Source organism: Arachis ipaensis, chromosome B2 (genome assembly GCF_059453495.1).
Source record: "Arachis ipaensis isolate K30076 ecotype BB chromosome B2, ASM5945349v1, whole genome shotgun sequence".
Lineage (NCBI taxonomy): Eukaryota > Viridiplantae > Streptophyta > Magnoliopsida > Fabales > Fabaceae > Arachis > Arachis ipaensis.
Genome location: NC_142437.1, coordinates 113,364,579 through 113,386,652, shown reverse-complemented (window position 1 = coordinate 113,386,652; position 22,074 = coordinate 113,364,579). Strand labels below are relative to the sequence as shown.

General features: G+C 36.8%; 1 protein-coding gene, 1 non-coding gene and 1 pseudogene across 3 annotated transcripts; all 3 read right to left on the bottom strand.

Moving 5' to 3' along the window:
* Positions 1-360: 360 nt before the first annotated feature.
* On the bottom strand, positions 361-452 carry TRNAY-GUA (transfer RNA tyrosine (anticodon GUA)). Its single transcript is given in 2 exon segments — positions 361-396; positions 416-452. It is a non-coding gene; the product is annotated as a tRNA-Tyr (tRNA).
* Positions 453-2,199: 1,747 nt separating this feature from the next.
* Positions 2,200-4,819, bottom strand: LOC110269019 (TATA-box-binding protein-like; annotated as a pseudogene). The gene is made up of 6 exons (XR_015905213.1): positions 4,172-4,819; positions 3,582-3,689; positions 3,324-3,395; positions 3,001-3,049; positions 2,684-2,730; positions 2,200-2,587 (listed from the first exon to the last, which is right to left on the bottom strand). The product of XR_015905213.1 is annotated as a TATA-box-binding protein-like (transcript).
* An 11,789-nt stretch (positions 4,820-16,608) lies between these two features.
* Positions 16,609-20,028, bottom strand: LOC107625858 (CBL-interacting protein kinase 2). The gene is made up of 2 exons (XM_016328586.3): positions 19,835-20,028; positions 16,609-18,651 (listed from the first exon to the last, which is right to left on the bottom strand). The coding sequence occupies exon 2, from the start codon at positions 18,260-18,262 to the stop codon at positions 16,865-16,867; it is 1,398 nt and encodes a 465-aa protein (XP_016184072.1). The 5' UTR covers positions 18,263-18,651; positions 19,835-20,028; the 3' UTR covers positions 16,609-16,864.
* Positions 20,029-22,074: the final 2,046 nt, after the last annotated feature.

The window sequence follows — 22,074 nt, the reverse complement described above, 5'->3', positions numbered from 1 at the left end:
AAAGTTTTTTATTTTATATTTATTTTGTCTTTTTTATTTATCTATTTACAACACTATGTTTTTTTTTTTTTTTTTTACTTTTTGTTTTCCTTTGCTCTATTCTTTTTTTTTTTTTTTGGGTCATGCTTTTTGCCCTATTCATCTTCCTACATCATAGGCTTGATTACACTAGTGGGTTCTACAATAATTTCAAAAAGGTAAATCCATTGCTCATTTTTGTCAATACCCATGGTGAAGTCTGTTTATATTTCCCGTTTCAGATTCTAGGCCCGTAAGAATGAACTTTGGACCCTAGGTAATTCAAATCCAGAGGATTTTGTCCATCTCCAAACCACCAAAAAACGTTAGAAATAAAAAGTTTCCGACCTGCCGGATTCGAACCAGCGACCTAAGGATTTCTATTAGGGTATTCCTACTACAGTCCTCCGCTCTACCAACTGAGCTAAGGTCGGTTTGTATTCATGGTTAGATATCATTTATTTTAATCTTAACTTTGTCAACTATCAGCTTTCACAATCAATCAATAGAAAGCTCATCAAGACAAACTACTAGTTTTTGTTGATATTAACGTGAAATGAAAATCGATATACCTTCTACAGACCATCCTCTTTTTTTTTTTTTTTTTCAAAGTTAGGTTACAGTTATAGGATACTAAGTAAAATAGAGGAATTTAAATTCATATATTTCTATTTTTTACTACTAACTTCTCTTTAACTTATCGTAAGTAACTTCTTCCAATCCATTTTCCCTTCTTAATTTCACTAGTAATTTTAGACGGTAAATTTGACTTGGAAGAAATTTAAATAAAGCAACATTTAATAGTACAATAATAATAATAATAATAATAATAATAATAATAAATAAATCAAGTCTAAAATGTTGTCAAACTATTGTAAAAAAAAATGTTATTTCTGACTAGCTCCTCCATATTTTTTTGTCTTTTTCTCTTCTCACTCTTTTCTGCCTCTACAAAATCATGTTTTGTTTTGAAATGTACATTAGATTAGGACAACAATGTGCTTCACTTTACTAGAAGTCTAGAAAATAGGACTTACCCCTCTCAATCTAGATGTTTCTTTTTTTTTTTTCTTGTCTTAATATTTACAGTTTCATGGAACTTCATTCCTTTAGTGGCACTTTACTCCTGCCCTTAAACAAAAATCTGTCTCAATCAAATATTTCGTTAGGACCCTTAAAATAAAAATTAAACAAAAAAAAGAGAGAGATGATATTTGTAGTCTCGTGCTGAAACTAACACGCATCCCCTTTCTCCCCTTGGATGGGGTGTGGAATCTGCTAAATGAATGAATACCACGCACATTCAAAGGCGAGAAGTGAGTTAGAGTGTCGACTTAGTGTACAAGGCAAACATGAAAAAACAACCTTTTGCTAGAAAAAAACCACCAGACCATCACACAGCAAAGCAAAACACCACGGGACACGTCCCCCAACAAGTTTTGTTGGACTACTTTGGGAAGCTCTTGACTATTAGGGAGATTTTGGGGAAGAATCAAACGAGAGAATTAACTTTAATGGATTATCTCATCTTATAAACTACTCACTCTTCTTTACTTTTTTTGATGTGAGACTAACTTCATGGACTCCTCATGCTTGCAACATTAACACTCTATATATAATATCTCAAAGGGTACATAATTCAATCTCGATGTAATAATTTTTAATGTAGAAGTCATGAGATGCCCAAACCAACCCAAAACCGTTCAAAAAATAATAATGTTAAGGAAAAATATAGGTAATCAACAATATTTTTGAACAATGTGTGAACAATATGAATTAATAGAGTTAAAAGAATAAATTAATCCTAAATTTAAGAGTAAAGTATCGTTTTTGTCCCCAACGTTTGGGGTTTGGGGTAAATCCTATTTGTGTCCCTAACGTTTAAATCGTCCTATTTGTATCCCTAACGTTTGTAAAAGTGATTCAATGTTATCCTGCCGTCAATTACACATCATGGTTTGAGTTTTAAAAATCTCTTCTTGAACTTAGAATACAAATGTCTGGGATAGAATCGATGATCTACTCCGAAAAATAGCTCATCAAATGTTGAAATTAATTCCTACAACATTTATATAATTCACTTTTCTATGGACATAATTGAATCTAAACACAAATAGTGGATATAATATTAAAATCGAACACATCCAAGTGAGATCTAATTGAGAATGAATACATCCAAGTGAGAATAATTGAAAAATATAATCTGATTTGTTAGTATAATTGATAGTAGAATAACATTGAATCACTTTTATTAACGTTAAGGATACAAATAGGACGATTTAAACGTTACGGACACAAATAGGACTTACCCCAAATGTTAGGGACAAAAAGATACTTTACTCTAAATTTAATTAGTAGCATTAAATTAGGATATATTGTATTTTTATTTGATTGGTGGTTGTTCATATTGTTCAAGATGGTCATTGTTTACCTAGCACTCCTGGTTTGTTAAATAATAGGTTAATAACTTACACTTGAGAAAGCAGTATGGGAATATGCAAGACCCTCAAGCCTGCCTTATGGGGAACTTGACATCACAAGAGATAAGAATATTCTAAATCTTGAAATCCTGAAGCATGAAACAAAATGAGTCAAATACTATTAGATATAACAGGAAAGACTGAAAATATTTAGTAAAAATAACAAGATATAATAGAAGTATTACCTTAAATTTGGCCGGAAAACCAAGCTTCTGGATAATTTGAGCATACTGAAGGAAGAAAATGTAAAATTAGACAATGATACAAACTTGTAGGAATAAAGAGCTTCCTAACCCCGCCATATGAAGAAAGAAGAAAATGGATACTCATGCAAATGCAAAGAGGATGAAGACAAATAAGTACTTTATTCTACTCCAAACTACAGAATGAGCAGGGTTATAACCAAACTATAACAAACAACATATTTGACCTGTCTATTTAAGCTCCATTTCAGGAATATTCAGGAACATACATGATAAATAGAAAAGAATAATGCATAAATTTCTTGCAGCCAATTTAGACCGTTGCTCACTCTTTGCTCCAGTACAAACCTAGCCATACCAATGGAAATTAACTTTAGGAATGCAAGCCAAAGCATAAAGAGACAAATTCAACTAAAGCAACAATGATCATCAAATCATGAATAAAATCACAAAGCATGAGCATTATTGAAATCATGATAGCATACAATGAATCAAAGATTCACGCTCAAATTAGCAAAAATAGTTTCTCGATAAAAAATTTCACCAACTTTTTATTTGAGTACAGTGATATCCACTATCATCATTTATGACAGAAGTACTAGGTGAATATTAAGAAACATACCATCTTGCCAGATACAAAAATGAGGGCAGTTGTTTTTGGTTCTCTGATCATCATAATCACTGCAACAAAACGCTGTAAGGGATGATATCACAACTATTAGCACAGGGTAGAAATGGCGAACCAGAATGAGGAAAGCAAGATACATGGAAAAAATACATGTAGTTCCTAAGCAAACCATAATTATGATAGAGTAAAGTGCTTGTAAAGCTTTGAATAAGATGCATATGTTGATTTCAATATCAACTAAGTGAAACTTGCTTTGGGATTGTACTCTGCATTACGAGCTTGAAGTGAAATCGTTTTGAGGTCCAACTTACAGTCCAAATTAACCGTTGACACAATATTTTTGAAGTACAAATAACTTGACTATCAGATTATTCAATTAAGCAAAATCACTAGATGTTCCAATGCTTATAGAAGCAAAGTGATTACATACTCCAAGATAAAAAACCGTAAAAACCCATAACCTCGTTTGCTGAAGATGTAACCAGAAGGCAACCGGACATACCATAGTCAGAGATACAACATTACCACTCAGCTTGTAATTCACAAAAGCAAGATTTTTACTATATAGTTACAATTTCTGTCTTATTTTTTGATAAGTTTAACTAGTTACAAGTTCATAATGCATGCTCCGACACAATTACTAGAACACATTGCTTGAATTGGAATTCAGCATCAGGCCACTTATTCATGATAAAATTGCAACCAATAGCTCAAGAGCTCAAGACCTTCGTATAAAAACGCTGACTTAGCAATCTCATTGCAACCCATGAAGTGACCACTTAGTAATATCTAAACATGAAACACTTGGTGTTGAAAACAAATTATCAAGATCAGATAGATACTCACTGAAGGATAGGCACAATCTCAGAGGGGTGCTTGGTCAGATCCACTGGTTGGCTACCCTCCAATCCTTGGTCAGCCATGAACCCTAATACTATTATACAACATTACACTCAATCTACCAAATTTTCATCTTCTTTTTTTACTTACATAAAAGGAACTATTTCAACCAAAATAATTATTAACAACCCCTCCCCAAAAAAAAAAGACACACCCAGATCTTAAAATGTCCCCAAAAACAAAAATTAGGGAAAAGAATGAAAAAATAAATAGCTGAACACAATTCTTCCCACAATACTATATATTGACCCTTATTCGTAATACGGGGAAACATTTTTTTCGAAAGAACCCCCTAAAAAATAAAAAGGAACTCAGATTCCATACTTTCCCAAAAAGAGTTGAACGAAAAAGTAAAAATGAAAACCTAAAAACTATATACAATTCTCCCAAAATTCTGTGTTCTCCTCTTAATTAAACATGAAATAAAAGGAAGGCTTTGTATATATACGTCAATTGAGATAACAAGCAAGCGAGATTGGACATTTAAGCGCAAAATTAGGTTCGGATTAGGGTTAGGGGTAAACGAGAATCTACAAATCTAGAAAAATTGAAACGAAGTTGAGGTCTTGAGGAGTGAGGTGAGTGTAAGAGAGAATAAAGAGAGCGCGAAAAATTCGAAAGAACGGTTCTTTTATATGAGAAAGCGATGCAGATTATGCAAATTGTTGAATCTACGATGTTATATAAGAGTCTAGTTTAATTATTCTGTTAGTACTATACTTTTGTAAAATTTTTAATTATATTTCTATATTTTTTTTTAATTGGTCTCTATACTATTTTTTTTTTCAATTAAGTCACTCTTAGTAGTAATTGGCTTAATTTTTTTATAGGGACCCAACTAAAGAAAAAAGAATTGGTATAGGGACCTAAATAAAAAGAAAAAAAAGTGTAAGGACCCAATTAAAAAAAAATTGGTGCAAGGACTTAATTAAAAGAAAAAAAAAGTATAGAGACCTAATTAAAAATTTCGCGAAACTATAGGGACCAACAGAGTAATTAAACCTAGACTCAGTTCTAAATATACACCAGATTTATTTTTTATATTTTAATTCGGCTCTAAATCCGATAAAATTTAAATATTTTCAAGTCATAACTACACCGAGTTCAAACCGAGTAAAAACTGGGTCTTTAAAGCTTTAACAATAATTTATAAAGATACTTATTTATGAAGAAACTTATTTATGATGCATTTATTTATAAAGAAGAAACTTGTTATCGAAAAATTGAAATCCATATTTGAAGTTGAAATTATCCATAAATTCTAATTTAATATTTCTTTGATATATTTTCTAATTCAACAAGTGTGATTAAAAATAAAACAATAAGCTTATAATTAATATAACATAATATTAAAATTAATTTAAAACATATATACCTTTTTTAGTTCCCTTAGGGTGCACATGGGTTGGTGAAGCCGGGTTCGCCTTGACTCGGATTTGGTCCGAAATAATGATCGGGTCTATTTTTGAGGTCTATACCCGATTTTAGACCCGGTGAAATCACACCAAATTAATTCCTAAAATGTTCGGGACCGAATTGGGTCTTCGGTCCAGCCCAGACCATGAACACCCCTATTATATATAGAGAGAAATGTTTGGGAACAAAAAAGAGGAAGTGAAAGAAGGATTTGTTCTTTTGGTTATGTTGTGGAAAGATTTAGTAGAGCAACTAGATATCCTTTAAACATTGTCCATTATTCTATCTTTAGATATCTATTTTCATAGAAAGTTATTTATTTTTTATGAGAAGTTACCTATTTTTTAATTTCTCTCTTTTTTAAAGATTAAATGATGGACAATTTTTAAAAGATATCTAATTGCAATGCTATTTTTTAGGAGTGGATGGGGTTTGTTATTCTCACTCTTTGGTTTAAGTAACAGTTTAAGTAACAGCCTCATAGTACCCATTATGAATTATCAATTGCCACATTTGTAATATATGAATTGACTTTGGACTCTGGTGAAAGTGAATCCCAAAAAGTTAAAGAAGTTATGTTTGTTTGAAAGGAAAATAAAAAGAAAAAAATGGAGGAAAGAAAATTAAAAAAAAACAGATTATTTTTCGTTGCTTGGTTGAGAAAGGAAATTAGAGAGAAAGAAAAAGAGATGAAAAAAATTTGGTAGGACTCACTAATTTTTTTTCTCTCCAATGTTAGAAAGAAAATAGAGAAAAAATTATTTTCTCTCTATACTTCTTGTTCATACCCTGTCCCAACATTAGGGCCCAGGTCCAAATAAAAGGCCCAATCCAAAGATTGGCTCTCACTCGACGCCGACCTTCTCCTAAGAAGTTGGTCCCAACAACGACTTGGTCAAAAAAAGTCGGGGACGAAGGTTAGCTGGCAGATAACACTCATTCAAATAAGTAACTGCCCCTAAAATTCCTTAACCCACTTCAAGGAGTCATATCTCAACTTCCCTAAGATAAAGGGACGGTTATCCTTCTTAAAAGGTGGAACTACTTCAACGGTGGTTATTGGTTCACCACTATGAATACACTGACACCCCTTAGGTATCTCTAAGTCCCAATACTCTCTAGACTTGCTTAGACCCTTACTGACTTAAGCATCGGAGTGTCTTTGCAGGTACCACCCCCCACTCTCTCTCACATACTAGTCGGACGGAGGCTCCCAAACGCAAACCTGCTCGGAGGCTTCCTCCCTCAGACGATTGGGCCAACCCAACGAGTCTAGTCCACTAATCTCCGGTTACCCCTCATAACATTGGCGCCGTTGCCGGGGACCCGAGAGATCATCCAGTAATGGCGGACAATTCAACAGAAGATGGTCATACGGCGTCTGACTCTGAGCAAGAGAATCTCGATGTTAGAAACAACGACACGGACATAGCCACCCACCAAGGCGCGACCAACTAGAACAGAGAAAGCACTTCTGGGCTGAAAGACCCAAAGAAAAACTCTTCTGAAGGGCGCGAGTCCGGAAAAGAAGGACAACCCCATGCAACCGACTTCATGGGACTGTTCCATGGCCACCAAGGACGTTTGGAGCAGCTGGAGCAGGAGCTAGAACGACAGCAAGAGGCGGAGAGGAACCTGAGGAATGAGATAGAGCGACGAAAGGAGCTAGAAGAAAAGCTCTTAAGGCTAGAGTCCGCTCTCAAAAATCGAAGCTCTCGTAATGACCGAGAAGATTCCCCCTTGGGAGGTGAAGACCCATTCAGTGAGGAAATAATGAGGGCAAAAGTTTTGAGGAACTTCAAAAACCCTGATATGGACCTCTATGACGGAACCACGGATCCAAAGCATCATCTAAGCAACTTCAAAAGTCGGATGTATCTGGCTGACGCTTCTGATGCTACTCGTTGCAAAGCTTTTCCGACCACCTTGTCGAAAGCAGCGATGAAGTGGTTTGACAGCCTCCCTCCAAGGTCGGTCACTAGCTTCGATGACCTCTCGTGAAAGTTCTTAATGCGGTTTTCTATCCAGAAAGACAAAGTAAAGCACGCATCGAGCCTCCTGGGAGTAAAACAAGAGGTCGGAGAGCCTTTACGGGACTACATGGAAAGGTTCAATAAAGCGTGCTTGGAGATTCAAGATCTACCCACGGAGGCAGTAATTATGGGGCTAGTAAATGGACTTCGAGAAGGTCCCTTCTCCCAGTCCATATCAAAAAGGCACCCGACCTCCCTGAACGATGTACAAGAGAGAGCTGAGAAGTACATCAACATGGAGAAAAATGCCAGACTGCAAGAACCAAGTTGGCGACCTAGGCACTCTCACTCATCAAAAGAGAAAGAAAGAGAACCCAAGAAAAAAGAGGAAGTCGGCCCCGAAAGGCCTAGGAGATATCACTCTTATACTCCTCCAAGAGTTTCCCTAGTTGATGTCTACAAGGAAATCTACCATACCGAAAGGCTACCACCCCATAGACCCATCAAAAACAAAAAGAGGGGGAGTTGCGGCGACTACTGTGAGTACCATAAGATATATGGCCACTCAACGAATGATTGTTACGACCTTAAAAATGTGATAGAAAAGTTGGCCAGAGAAGGTCGGCTTGATAGGTATCTCATGGAAAGGTCGGACCATCATGGGAAAAGGAAGCGAGACGATGAGGACCAGAGAGTTCCACCCCCGCAAACCCTAGAAAGACATATACATATGATCTCAGGGGGATTCGGGGGAGGTGGCCTCACAAAGTCGGCTCGCAAGAGGCATTTGAAGGAAGTTTACCAGGTCGGGGGCCAGACTCCCGACGTCCCCACTATCTCATTTACTAAAGAAGATGGACAAGGAATCATACCTGGACATGACGATCCGGTAGTGATAACCATGATCCTTGCCAATGCCCATCTTCATAGAACTCTAGTGGATCAGGGAAGCTCAGCCGACATCCTTTTCAAACCAGCATTCGATAAGCTGGGGTTGGATGAAAATTAGTTGAGAGCCTACCCCGACACCCTGTATGGACTGGGGGATACACCAATAAAACCACTGGGATACATACCCCTTCATACCACTTTTGGAAAAGGAAAAAAATCCAAAACTCTGAGAATCGACTTCATAGTCATTGATGTAGGGTTAGCCTATAATGCCTTAATAGGCAGAACTACCCTAAACCGGCTCGGAGCAGTGGTATCCACCCCTCATCTCTGCATGAAATTCCCAACACCAGAGGGAATAGCAACCATCAGATGAGACCAAAAATTAGCAAGGAAATGCTACAATGAAAGCCTGAACCTGAGAGAGAAAGGAAAGGAGGTGCACACCATTAAGCTCGGAGGAGTCAGAGCTAAGGAAGAGTTGCGACCACAACTTAAGGGAAAAACTGAGGAGGTACAGGTCGAAAAAGAGGAAGGAAAAAATACCAATATAAGAGCCGATTTGAAAGAAGAGTTGAAGGAGAAGCTTATAAAACTCCTACAAGAAAATTCTGACCTCTTTGCCTGGAAAGCCTCCGACATGCCAGGAATAGATCCTGAGCTCATGTCGAACAAACTATCAGTTTACCCCGGATCGTGACCTGTTCAATAAAGAAGGCGGAAGCTCGGACCTGAAAGGGCTCAAGTGGTGGAAGAACAAGTGCAAGCACTCCTAGAAGCCGGGTTCGTCAAAGAGTTCAAATATCCGGCATGGCTGGCAAACGTAGTGCTAGTCAAAAAACAAAACGGCAAGTGGATGATGTGCGTCGATTACACTGACCTGAACAAGGCGTGTCCCAAAGACCCATATCCACTTCCAAGCATTGATACTCTAGTAGACTCCAGCTTAGGGTATCGATACTTGTTGTTTATGGATGCATACTCGGGATACAATCAAATCCCGATGTACAAGCCAGATCAAGAAAAAACATCATTCATCACACCTAGAGCAAACTATTACTATGTGGTTATGCCCTTTTAGGCTAAAAAACGCTGGAGCCACATATCAGAGGTTGATGAATAAGGTGTTTGCATCTCACCTTGGGGGATTGATGGAAGTCTATGTAGACGACATGCTAGTAAAAACCAAGGATGAGACCGATCTCTTGACAGACCTCATGCAAGTCTTCAACACCATAAGGCTACATGGGATGAGGTTGAATCCCGCAAAATGTACCTTCGCAGTAGAGGCCGGAAATTTTCTAAGATTCATGCTTACACAAAGAGGAATCGAAGCTAATCCCGACAAGTGTAAAGCAGTCCTAGAAATGAAAAGTTTGACTTGCTTAAAAGAGGTCCAGCAGCTGAACGGCCGACTTGTCGCCCTCTCTAGGTTCTTGGCAGGATCAGCATTAAGATCCCTACCACTCTTCTCTCTACTAAGAAAAGGATGCCAGTTCGAATGGACTCCTGAGTGCGAAGAAGCATTCCAGGAGTTCAAAAAGTTTTTAAACCAACCTCCCATTCTAACCCGACCTAAAATCGGGGAAGAACTCGTCCTGTATCTGTCGATAGCAGACAAAGCTGTAGCATCAGCTCTAATACGGGAAGATGAGGTCGGGCAACATCCTGTATATTTCACCAGCAAAGTTCTACAAGGCCCTGAATTAAGATATCAAAAACTTGAAAAGTTTGCATATGCCTTAATAGTAGCCTCTCGAAGGTTACGACCTTATTTTCAAGCTCACACAATAAGAGTCTGAACGAACCAACCCATGAAGCAAATCCTCCAGAAGACGGATATTGTGGGTAGGATGGTTCAATGGGCAATAGAGCTATCCGAGTTCGACTTAAAGTACGAAACTCAGACAGCAATAAAAGCCCAGTGCCTCACCGACTTCGTAGCAGAATATGCAGGAGACCAAGAGGAAGAATCCACTACGTGGGAGTTATGCATAGATGGATCCTCAAACAAAATAGGAAGCGATGCATGCATAATACTGGTCGAAAAAGGGGGGACACAAATAGAAGTCTCCCTCAAGTTCGAATTCCTAGCTTCTAACAATCAGGCAGAATATGAAGCTTTGATTGCAGGATTAAAACTGGCAGAAGAAGTCGGTGCAACGAAAGTAGTGGTATTCAGCGACTCTCAGGTGGTGACCTCCCAAATAAACGGAGAGTATCAGGCTAAAGACCCCAACATGAAGAGATAATTAGATAAAACCCTGGAGCATCTTAGGCGCTTTGCAGAAACCGAGATCAAGCATATAACTCGGGATCTCAACAGCAGAGCAGACACCCTCTCCAAGCTAGCAAGTACCAAACTAGGGGGGAATAATAGAAGCCTGATCCAAAAAACTCTCCAAGAGTCCTCTGTAGCAAAAACAGAGGCCAAATAAGACGTCCTTGAAGTTTCCAGATTGGACCTCGGATGGATGAACCCATTAATCGAATATCTAAAATTCGACATCCTACCCAAAGAGGAAAAAGAAGCTAAGAAAATCTGGAAAGAAGCACAAAACTATACTTTGGTGAAAAATAACCTCTACAAAAGGGGGATATCAACACCATTATTAAAGTGCGTTCCGACCTCAAGGACGACAGAAGTCTTAGAAGAGGTCCGCAGAAACCATCTCGGAGCGAGGTCACTGGCCAGGAAAGTCATCCGAGCTGGGTTCTACTAGCCGACTTTACAGAAAGACCCCACCAAGTTTGTAAAAAAGTGTCAGCCATGCCAAATGCACGCAAACTTCCATATCGCTCCCCCCGAGGAGCTCATAAGTATAACTTCTCCATGGCCTTTTGCTAAATGGGGATTGGACCTGTTAAGACCCTTTCCCCAAGCACCTGGACAAGTAAAATACTTGATAGTGGGAGTAGACTACTTCACGAAGTGGATAGAAGCAGAACCATTGGCCACCATCACTGCTCAGAGAAGTCAGAAGTTTCTCTACAAAAATATTATCACAAGGTATGGGGTACCTCACTCCATCACCACTGATAATGGCACTCAGTTCACCGACTCAATCTTCAGAAACCTAGTAGCCAGCATGAAGATCAAGCATCAGTTCACCTCGGTAGAACATCCACAGGCAAATGGCAAGCTGAGGCAGCTAACAAAGTCATATTAGCAGGGTTGAAGAAAAGGCTACAAGATGCAAAGGGAGCCTGGGCTGAAGAACTTCCACAAGTACTTTGGGCTTATCGGACTACGCCTCAGTCTGCCACAGGGGAAACACCCTTCCAACTTGCTTATGGAGTAGAAGCCATGATACCAGTTGAAATCAGCGAGCAAAGTCCAAGGGTGAGTTTCTACGATGAGGTTGGAAACATACAGGGGCACAAAGAAGAACTGGAGTTACTCCTTGAAGTCCGAGAACAAGCCCAGATAAGAGAAGCAGCATTGAAACAAAGGATGAAAAATAGATATAATAAAGGTCATTCAAAGAAGTTTCACCCCAGACGACCTGGTTTTGATTAGAAATGACATTGGAGTCAACAAATCTGGGGAGGAAAAGCTCGCTGCCAATTGAAAAGGACTATACAAAATTAGTGAGGTCTTAGAAAAAAGCTATTATAAGGTGACCGACTTAAACGGCACCGAGCTACCTAGGTCGTGGAATGCTTGTAATATGAAAAGGTACTATAGTTAAAAGCGAACCCCGCTCACTGATGTACTATTTTCCCAACTTCATGGTTTTTTCCCAAAGAAAGGGTTTTCCTGAAGGAAGATTTTTAACGAGGCATCAAAGTGGAGACTAAGGGAAACAAATTGTCAAAGCCCTTAGTAGCAAAAAGTACCTTCGCAAATAAATAAAGATCTTTTTCCTACATCTCTTTATAAGTTCCGTTATACATTATTCTTTCTACGAAACGCGCCGACTTAAGCTCGACAAAACATGAAAATCCCATGAACCGACCTAGATGGTCGTCAGGATGAAACGACGAGGTACAAGTCGGTGTAAAGAGGTCATAAAAGTAGATCATGATAAACTCGGAAATTACCTGACCTACAAGTCAGGAAAACCGAGAAGAAAAATGCATCGCAGAAATAACCTAAGTCACGAAAACTCAATAAATAAAAAAATTGAGTACAAGGAATATGAAAAGAGAAAAAGAAAATCCAACAAAAACCAAAGGCATAGGCTATCCCAAGTCTCTGAGAAAACTCAAAACCGCTAAGACAAAAGACAGCCAGCCAGGATAAATAATTTTTTCAAAGTAAAAAGATCAAAAAGGGTTTTGGAAAAACCTAAACAGAAAGCATGCACACCGCAAAAGATATCCTAAACCCTTATCCAAAAAATGGTATTTTTAAATATTTTGTTTACGGCCACGAAAGGCCAAGAAATGTCAACTAACCACCGCCACCACAAAGAAACAAAATTGTTTAAAAAACAGGGGGCCCACAGGCCGGGCCCCCATATAGCCAGAATCAATTAAGAGGAGGGAAGATCACCATCACCAGGAGAAGGGCCATCACCACCAGGACCAGGGAGAGAAGTCGGAACAGCACCAGGAGGGGGCGGAACAGGCTGATCAGGGTTTTGTGAAGGAACTCCCGAGGAGCTCGGCACGTCCCCCCGAGGAGGAAACTCCATTATTCTTTGCCCCCTCGTCTTCAACTCGGAATCGGCTGCAGGTCGGGGACGGGAGACAATGGCACCGTCCACTACGATCTTGTCAGGATCTAATGGAGAGAGGTCCAAGTCGGGAGCAATAACTCCGACTTGTTCCTTAAATATTCTCCATGCCTCCTCTGCACCCTCAGCGATCGAATCCTCCAAGTCCTAGAAAGCGTCCCGACACTCAGAAAGCTCCTTCTTCAGATCTAGATTCTCCCCAAAGAGCCTAATGTAATTCTGCTCTGCCTTCTTCTTAAGGCCCTCTGCCATGGCACACTGGCCCATCAACTTCTTCTCCCTATCTCGAACTCGATCCTTCTCCTTCTTTAACTTGGTAACCTCCTCCTTTAACTTCTTCTCCTCCCCCTGGTATAAAAAAATCGTCCCCTCAAGCTCCTCAACCTTTCGGGCAGAACCCAAAGAGCTAAGGGGAGTATGTTCAAAAATATCCAGGAGTTTTGTACACACCCCAGCCGTCCGGACGCTCCCCTGAACTATAACATTCAGATGGTTCTGAACCATAGCATCATCCATATTAATTGATGAATGGGAAAAAATATGGTTCCAGACAAATTGGAGACCATCGAATGTAACCCCGGAAGAAGAGCCAGAAGTCTTTCACTTCTTCTTCTCGGGTTCAGGGGAAGATCGGGGCAAAGGGGGAGGAGAAGGAAGAGAGGAAGTAGAGGAAGAGGATACCATGATAGGATGGGAGGAAGTCCCCAAATTATGAGGAGGAGGAGGAGGAGGAGGAAGATTGCCAATGGCCCTTGCCGCATACACCCACGCCCGAGATCTTTTCTTGGCATCTTAAACTTTTTTATAAGAAGAGGCAGAAGCTTTCTTCACCATTTCTAAAAAAGACGAAGGCAAAAAATCAATTTACAAGGAAATCGGAATTCCAGAGTCAGAAATAATTAAAACAAGTCTGAGCAAATAAAAAAAAAAAATCATATCTACCTAATTGAGTTTGTACAAAGGTCGGAGACTCTTGGAGGAACTTTTTTGTATCAAGATAAGGGGCTTTTCCCCAAACTTCTCGGAAGAACTCCACAATAGCCTCCTCTACCTCGTTCAGATCATCCAGGCTATATTTTTCCATAGGAGAGGCTTCCAACCAGTACAGGGAAAAACGGGGAGAAGAATCTTGATCCAGGAAAAAGGGGTGGTGACCCTCTACGGCTTGAACTTTAAAAAAGAAATTTTTGAAGTCATGGAAAGATTCATCAAAAAGGGTAAAGACTCTCCGGCCTTGGATGGCTCGAAAATACACCCATTGCTGCTTATTGTTTTGCCCGCTAAAGGGCTTGGTCATATAAAAAAGAAAAAAGAAAATCTTCAAAGAGGTCAGAAAATTTAATTCACGGCTGATAAGTTGATAAATTTTCATAAAACCCCAAGAATTGGGGTGAAGCTGAGTGGGAGCAATACGACAGTAAGACAAAACAGCTTTTTCAAAGTCAGAAAATGGCAGAAAGACTCCCAGACGGGTAAAAAGGCTCTCATACATAAAAAAGAAATGAAGGTCCGCATCAGAAACCCTTCCAAAACAAATCCGGTCTTCCGGACCTGGGGTAATTAGTTCATATTTTGGTTCATCCTCATCAAGAACACAAATTCTATGGTGAGTACGGAGATCGGTAATATAGTCAGTATCTACAAGGGGTTCTTCCCCAAGAACTGTAACATCCACCCACTGGGAAAGGGACTCTAAAGAAGACATCTTTTCCTAGTAAGAGGGTGATGGAACCTACAAAGAAAAAAGGGAAAAGAGTCAAAAACAGGGTCTCTATAGGGCCAAGGTAAGATTCTCAGTGAAACAGAAACACTAGGCCTACAGCCAGACTTGCTACAAACACTCCTCTAAGCATGCAAGTAAAGAGCATTCATTAATAAAAGAGGAGGATAGAAAGAACTGACCTTTGTTAAGCGAAGAAAGGCAGAGACGACGGCGACGCGTAGAAGAGAGGAGCAGAAGAAATTTCTTTTCAAACAGAATATGAAGGCAAAAAAGTTTCCAGAAACGAAACAAAGAAAGAGAGGGAAAGTATTTATAAACACGCCAGGGGCATAATAGTAAAAGTCAAAAACGGTCATTAAAGAAATGCACCGTTACCAATGTAATTAGTCCCCGCGTGTAAATACGCAAACTCCTAACGGACGCGACGTTTGATTAGACGCGACTGTTGAGACTTTAAAATCACGTCGGTTTCGAAAAATCATGTCGGTTCCTCATCAGGTCGGCTACAAGCCCGAGCTAAAATACTCGAATCCAACTCTTAAAAGAGATTGCACTCGAGTAGGGGCACTGTTCATACCCTGACCCAACATTAGGGCCCAGGTCCAAATAAAAGACCCAATCCAAAGATTGGCTCTCACTCGACGCCGACCTTCTCCTAAGAAGTCGGTCCCAACAACGACTTGGTCAAAAGAAGTCGGGGACGAAGATTAGCTGGCAGATAACACTCATTCAAATAAGTAATTGCCCCTAAAATCCCTCAACCCACTTCCAGGAGCCATATCTCAACTTCCCTAAGATAAAGGGATAGTTATCCTCCTTAAAAGGTGGAACTACTTCAACGGTGGTTATTGGTTCACCACTATAAATACACTGACACCCCTCAGGTATCTCTAAGTCCCAATACTCTATAGACTTGCTTAGATCTTTGCTGACTTAAGCATCAGAGTGTCTTTGCAGGTACCACCCCCCACTTTCTCTCACATACTAGTCGGACGGAGGCTCCGAAACGCGAACCTACTCGGAAGCTTCCTCCCTCAGACGATTGGGCCAACCCAACGAGTCCAGCCCACTAATCTCCAGTTACCCCTCGTAACACTTTCAATATTATCCCTTTATTTTTTTAATATATTTTATAATACAAGAATAAAACTGTCTTTTTATTACATTTATTTTCTTCTTATTTTCTTTCCATTCAAACACATCTAAAAAAAAAATTCACTTAATTTCTTTTTTTTTCTTTTTCTCTATTTCTTTCGTTCTAATCAAATATAGCCAGGGCCGAATGAATTGTAAAAAATAATTTTTATTTTATTTTTTATTTATATTTTCAAACGGCTAATTAAAAAATTAGTTGTGATTTACCTTAATATTATTATGTTTTTGTATATTATACTAATACCAGGGATAGTTAGTGTAAACTGTAAATAGAAATTGTGAATATTAATGTTAAATAGGACAAAAAATAAATGAAAATCGTAATTAACTATTCCTAAAAGATAAAATTATCTCAAGGAGGTGTATAGTTTGTGAAAAAATTTTAAATTCCTGGGAAAATAAAGTTATAAGTTGCTTCTATAAATTATTAACCTTCGAAGAAGAGTTATAAATCAAAAGTAGTTTTTTTTCTTTTTCATTTTTATGTCAGTAATACAGAGAACAGGACTGAAATAATGATTAGAGAAGGCTCAAACATATGTCACAAAGAGCTTTCGTAAATTTCGTATGCCATTTCCAGCAGAATCAACATATGGAGAAAATTTTTTGAAAGAAAAATAATGCAATCTGAATAAAAGCTTAGTACATTACCATACATGCTTATTGCCTAAAACAACCTCCATATTGATCATTCTATGGTTACTAACATAAAACAAATAATAAAATAAAAATGATAATGATGCAAGTAATAGCCAACCAAGGAAAATTCAGGAACACCATATTCTAAATTCTTAACTAATTTGATTGTGTTATCACATCTGATTGGGCAGATTGTGAATGATTTTGTTGCTGTATCTGCAGCATTCCTTGTGGTTCTTCTCCTTGCCAGTTCCAAACAATGTCCTTAAGTGCAGGCCTAACTTCTTGTTGTAGCAGCTTTTTGTATTCCAATGTGTCTCCACTTGATTTCTTGAGTTCAACAAGGTGGAACACCGGCGTGATCTCGAAAATCTCGGCATCAATTCCCAATGGCCCTTTTCTGCCAGCATTAGTACCTTCTAGCTTGATCAAACCTCTATCTTTCTTCCTAAGTTTCAGTCGAAGGCGCTTGCAAATTTCGTCTAGTTTAGAGATTATGATGGATGCAGGCTTGTTAGATGTGAACCTGACTTGTTTCTTTTGATCAGTTTCCTCGAATAAGCCGGACAAGTCGAATCCAGACGAATAGGAGATAATATCAAACGCATTTAAGTTGCTTGGCTTTGAAAATTCAGGTGTTGATTCAGCAGCAGGGCCGCCATTTTCGCATGATCCAAACACTCCATCAGCATCCAAGGGAGCTAACTCTTTCTCTTCATTGTCATTAGTAACAATTGGCTTCTCTAACCCTTTCTTGAACCATGAACTTTCCATGATTTTAGCCATTGATATCCTTGTCCTTGGATTAGGATCCAAGATTCTAGACAGTAATCTCTTCACATCCGGAGGAAACCAACTCGGAAACTTGAATTGTCCCTTTCCAATCTTCTTATACATTTCCATCAGATTCGAATCTCGGAAAGGAAGATAACCTGCCAAAAGAACATAAAGTATGACTCCACAAGACCATATATCAGCTTTGAAGCCATCATAGCCCTTTCTAAGTATCACTTCTGGAGCAACATAGGCAGGGGTGCCACAAGTAGTATGGAGTAGTCCATCTTGGTGTCTAGATTCAGCAATCGCACTTAGCCCGAAATCTGAGACCTTCAAATTCCCATTTTCATCCAATAGAAGATTCTCCGGCTTGAGATCCCGGTGGCAAACGCCTCGGCTGTGGCAATAGTCCACAGCACTGATCAATTGTTGAAAATATCTTCTAGCATCATCCTGCTTGATCTTTCCTTTTAGTACCTTGTTGAAGAGCTCGCCACCTTTAACATATTCCATGATAAAGTAGATCTTGGTTTTGGTGGCCATTACCTCATAAAGCTCAACCACATGTGGATGCCTGATTAGTCTCATCACTGAAATTTCGCGCTTAATCTGATCAATCATCCCCACTTTCAGAACCTTCTCTTTATCGACTATTTTGATCGCCACGCTTATTCCGGTTATAAGGCTCCTTCCATGGTAAACTTTGGCGAAATTTCCTTGGCCTAACAATCTCCCTAACTCGTATCGTTGCATAAGCACGCCTCCTTTCTCTTCCATTTTTACCAGCACCTTCTTCTATACCAATAGTACTAAATAAGTATAACTATGCAGCTGGAACCGGAATCTGCTTCTCAAGATGTCGAAAGCTTAACCGTCCTCACAAACATCGTATTTTGAAATCATACAATGGTTAAGATCTCTATTCAAATCAGTAAGTTGATGATAAGGGCAGTGAACTAAACATTCAATCTTGTCAAAGATGAATAAGGGTTGTTCATATGGAAGTGAAAGAACTTTATCCTCGGAGAAGGAACTTTCGACTATCAAGCACATCTTTCAGCATTCCCTGGTTTTTGTGATGAAACAGAGAGAATCTTACAAATTTTGTAGAACAATCAAGGAGTAAAGCAAACCTTTCAATTACTCTGCATATATGAAAGGCACACCTGAAAGAAAGAAACAAAGAAACAAAGAAAGAAGGAAAAATTTAATAAGTAAACTACATCAAAGTTTTATGTCCCTTAGCAGCATAAGATTCAGAAGATCCTAATTAATTTTAACCATAACCTTTAATTTATATTAAGACTCACAAGAAAGAGTAAGAAGACATGTTAACATCCTAAACCTAAATCTTGTTTTGGATTAAACAAGAGATAAAACCATGATCATGCATTGATTCAACTCAATTTTCTAAATTTGGGATAGTTTTGGAAGGGGAAAAAAAAGTTCAGTTCTGTAAGGTAGCAATTAGGCAAAATAACAGCAAAGAGTTGCCAACATTTTCCAATTTCCATACACATGTGATTCAACTTCCATTATATATTTATAGTCAAGAACAAACTTTGGCAATCTATCTAACTATTTTCTTGACATTTTCACATGTCACAAGTTGTTGTTATCAACTTATCATACAATTGGGCAAAGTGTTGTGATCAAGATTCCAAAAACAATTATCACATGTGTCTGTAATACTGTAATAAAATCAGAATAGAAGCAACAAAAGCAGAAAAACAAAATCTTCTTCAAGAAATTCCCATTAACAGAAAGTATATTAAAAAAAATGAATGGTTTTAAAAGATATATAACTTTGGTTGTACACATAAGATTTCAGTTCATATAGTTAGATTGTGGTTAAATTAAACCTAAATAAGTCCTTTCATTCAGTTTTATCATAACTTCTCAAACACTGATTTAGAATCAACCAAAATCCTCGAACAACTAACTAACTGAATAAGATTAGGTGTGAAAAAAAAAAAGCAAATACCCAAAGAATAACAAAATAAATAAATGAAGAGAAAAAATAAACAAAATCTAATCTAAAAAGGTGCTATATATATCAATGTCATTTAAAAAGGCTTAATTCAACGCTCAGAGAATCTCAGATATCATAAAAAGGTGAACGATTTAGCCTTGAAAAAATAAATCTAGAAATAAAACTAAAAACTCGAGAAACAAAAATCTGAATGAACAAATTAAACAAAACCCGAAAACAATTCCACAATGATATAATATTATATCAAATTTCCAGAATCTGAAGAGTAGGAGAAGAGTTTAACATAGATAACGATGAGAATTAAACATGCATAAGGAAAACATATCATAGTCCATAGATTTGTTAAATAAATTTACCTGCTAACTAATTATTTGAGTGAGATGTATATGTATGGCGATGTTTTGTTCTGAATGTGGTGTGTTTTGGATGCAAATTCAATGATGAAGAATAATGAAAGAGAGATTTGGAACTTGAGAGAACCCTTTTAAAGTGTGTGTGTGAGAGAGAGAGAGAGAGAGAGAGAAATGTAAGTATGATAAGAAAATGATGTAACCATAGAATATTCTAACGCATTCTATACTGCTTCTCAACACTCCAATCATTTGTATATTTTTATTTTTTATTTGTTTTTCATAATATATACTAATAAATGTTAAAATTACTTCGGAAGTTAATATTCTTTTGAATAATAAATTTATACTTTATATTTACGTCTAAAATATTTTGAAAAAGGAAAAGTGGAAAACACATTAATGTATGGCATTTTCGAAAAAGGACTACAACGATCTGGTTGAAATTTTTTTGTTTTGTTTTGGTTAGTTATTTAAATATTAAAAAAAAAATTCATCTTAATAATAGTGAATCTGTTGGGAAGAAAGGAGAAATAGATACTTTCCATTTTTTTTAATAATTGAGAGATAAAATGTGATCTTTTATCATTAATTTTATAAGTGGGACCAATAATAAATATGAGAGAGAGCAATAAAAGATTAGAAATCACACTTTACATTCTCAATTTTTTTAAACAATTGAGAGGATCTATTCCTGTGAGTGTGATGCCTTTTCAAACCGCTTTTTTCTATTTAAATAAAAAATTTTATATTTTTTTAAGTGATAGTAAAATGAATTATATTTTTAAATTAATCTCTACATACAAGTCATTTAACCAAATAAATTTAATAATTCATTTATACTCATGTGTTTCTGCTGCAGATTCATCTTTTTCATCACTCCTTCGTCATCTTCTTCTTCTTTTTTATTATTTTTCTTTTTCGTTATCGTCGTCACCTCCTCCTCCTTTTTTCTCGTTTTCTTCCATCATGATCATCATTGTTATAGTTATTGTCGTCTTCTTCTTATACGTATCGTCGTTATTGTTATTGTTGTCGTTATCATTATCCAAAATTTTTACCATAGAATTTTCTCAAGTTTATTCTTGTTTTACTCTTTTAGCAAGAATAAAAACAAAAAAATTAAACAAAGAAGAAAAAATATATAATATTATAAAATTACTTGAAAAAAGATGAATCTACATTTATTCAACTAAAAGAAAGAAAGAAATAAGAAAAAAAGAAGAAGAAAAAAATGCAATATTAAAGAAAATATTTCTGTGTATTTGTAGCAAATTTCGGTGTAAAACTAAGATATTTTTGTGTATCGATAAGTTATGCATAATTCAAAATTTTTCTTCTTCTTCTTCTACCTTCTCACGTTTTTTCTTATTTTATTCTCTTAATAAGAATAAAAATAAAAAAATTAAACAAAGAAAAAGAAGAAATACATAATGTTGCAAAATTATTTGGAAGAAGATGAACCTGCATTCATTCAACTTAAAGAAAGAAAGAAATAAGAAAAAAAAAATACAGCATTAAGAAAAACATTTTTGTGTATTTGTAGCAAATTTTGGTGTAAAACTAAGACATTTATGTGTATTGTTAAGAATTTTTGATGTATTTGTACTAATAAGTTCTGCACAATTCAAATCTCTTCCTCTTCTTCTTCTTTATCTTCTACTGCTTCTTCTTCTTCGTCTTCTTATTTCATTTTCTCATAATTTTTTGGTAGGAAAAAATTAAACAAAAAAAAAATATATATATATATATATATAATATTACAAAATCAATAGAAAGAGGAGAAAGAAAAAAAATGTAGCAATAACAGCAATAATAAAAAAAATAATAAAAAGAATGAAACATGTAAAAAAAGAAAAAGGAACGTGAAAAAAAAGATAAGAAACAAAAAAAAGGAGAAGGAGGAGGAATGCAGAATACAAATGTTAATAGAAAAATGATATAATTTTACGTAATTACTTACGTAAATAAATTTTATTGGATTAGGATTAATTTATTTAGATTTGTTTGCTCAAAAAATTTGTATAACTGAACTGTATTTTTTTTTATTATACTCAATTTTGTAAGTATTCAACTGAGTCTGCAAAATTAAAGAATAGTGCAATTTTGCAAAGCAAAATTAAAAATGTATATACTCTGAGGAAGAAAAAGTGATATCATCAAGTTCACTGCACAATTTTCTATTATTTTCAACCACTTATTAATATTTCTTATTTTTAAATTTTTTTTATCAATTTTAAAAATAA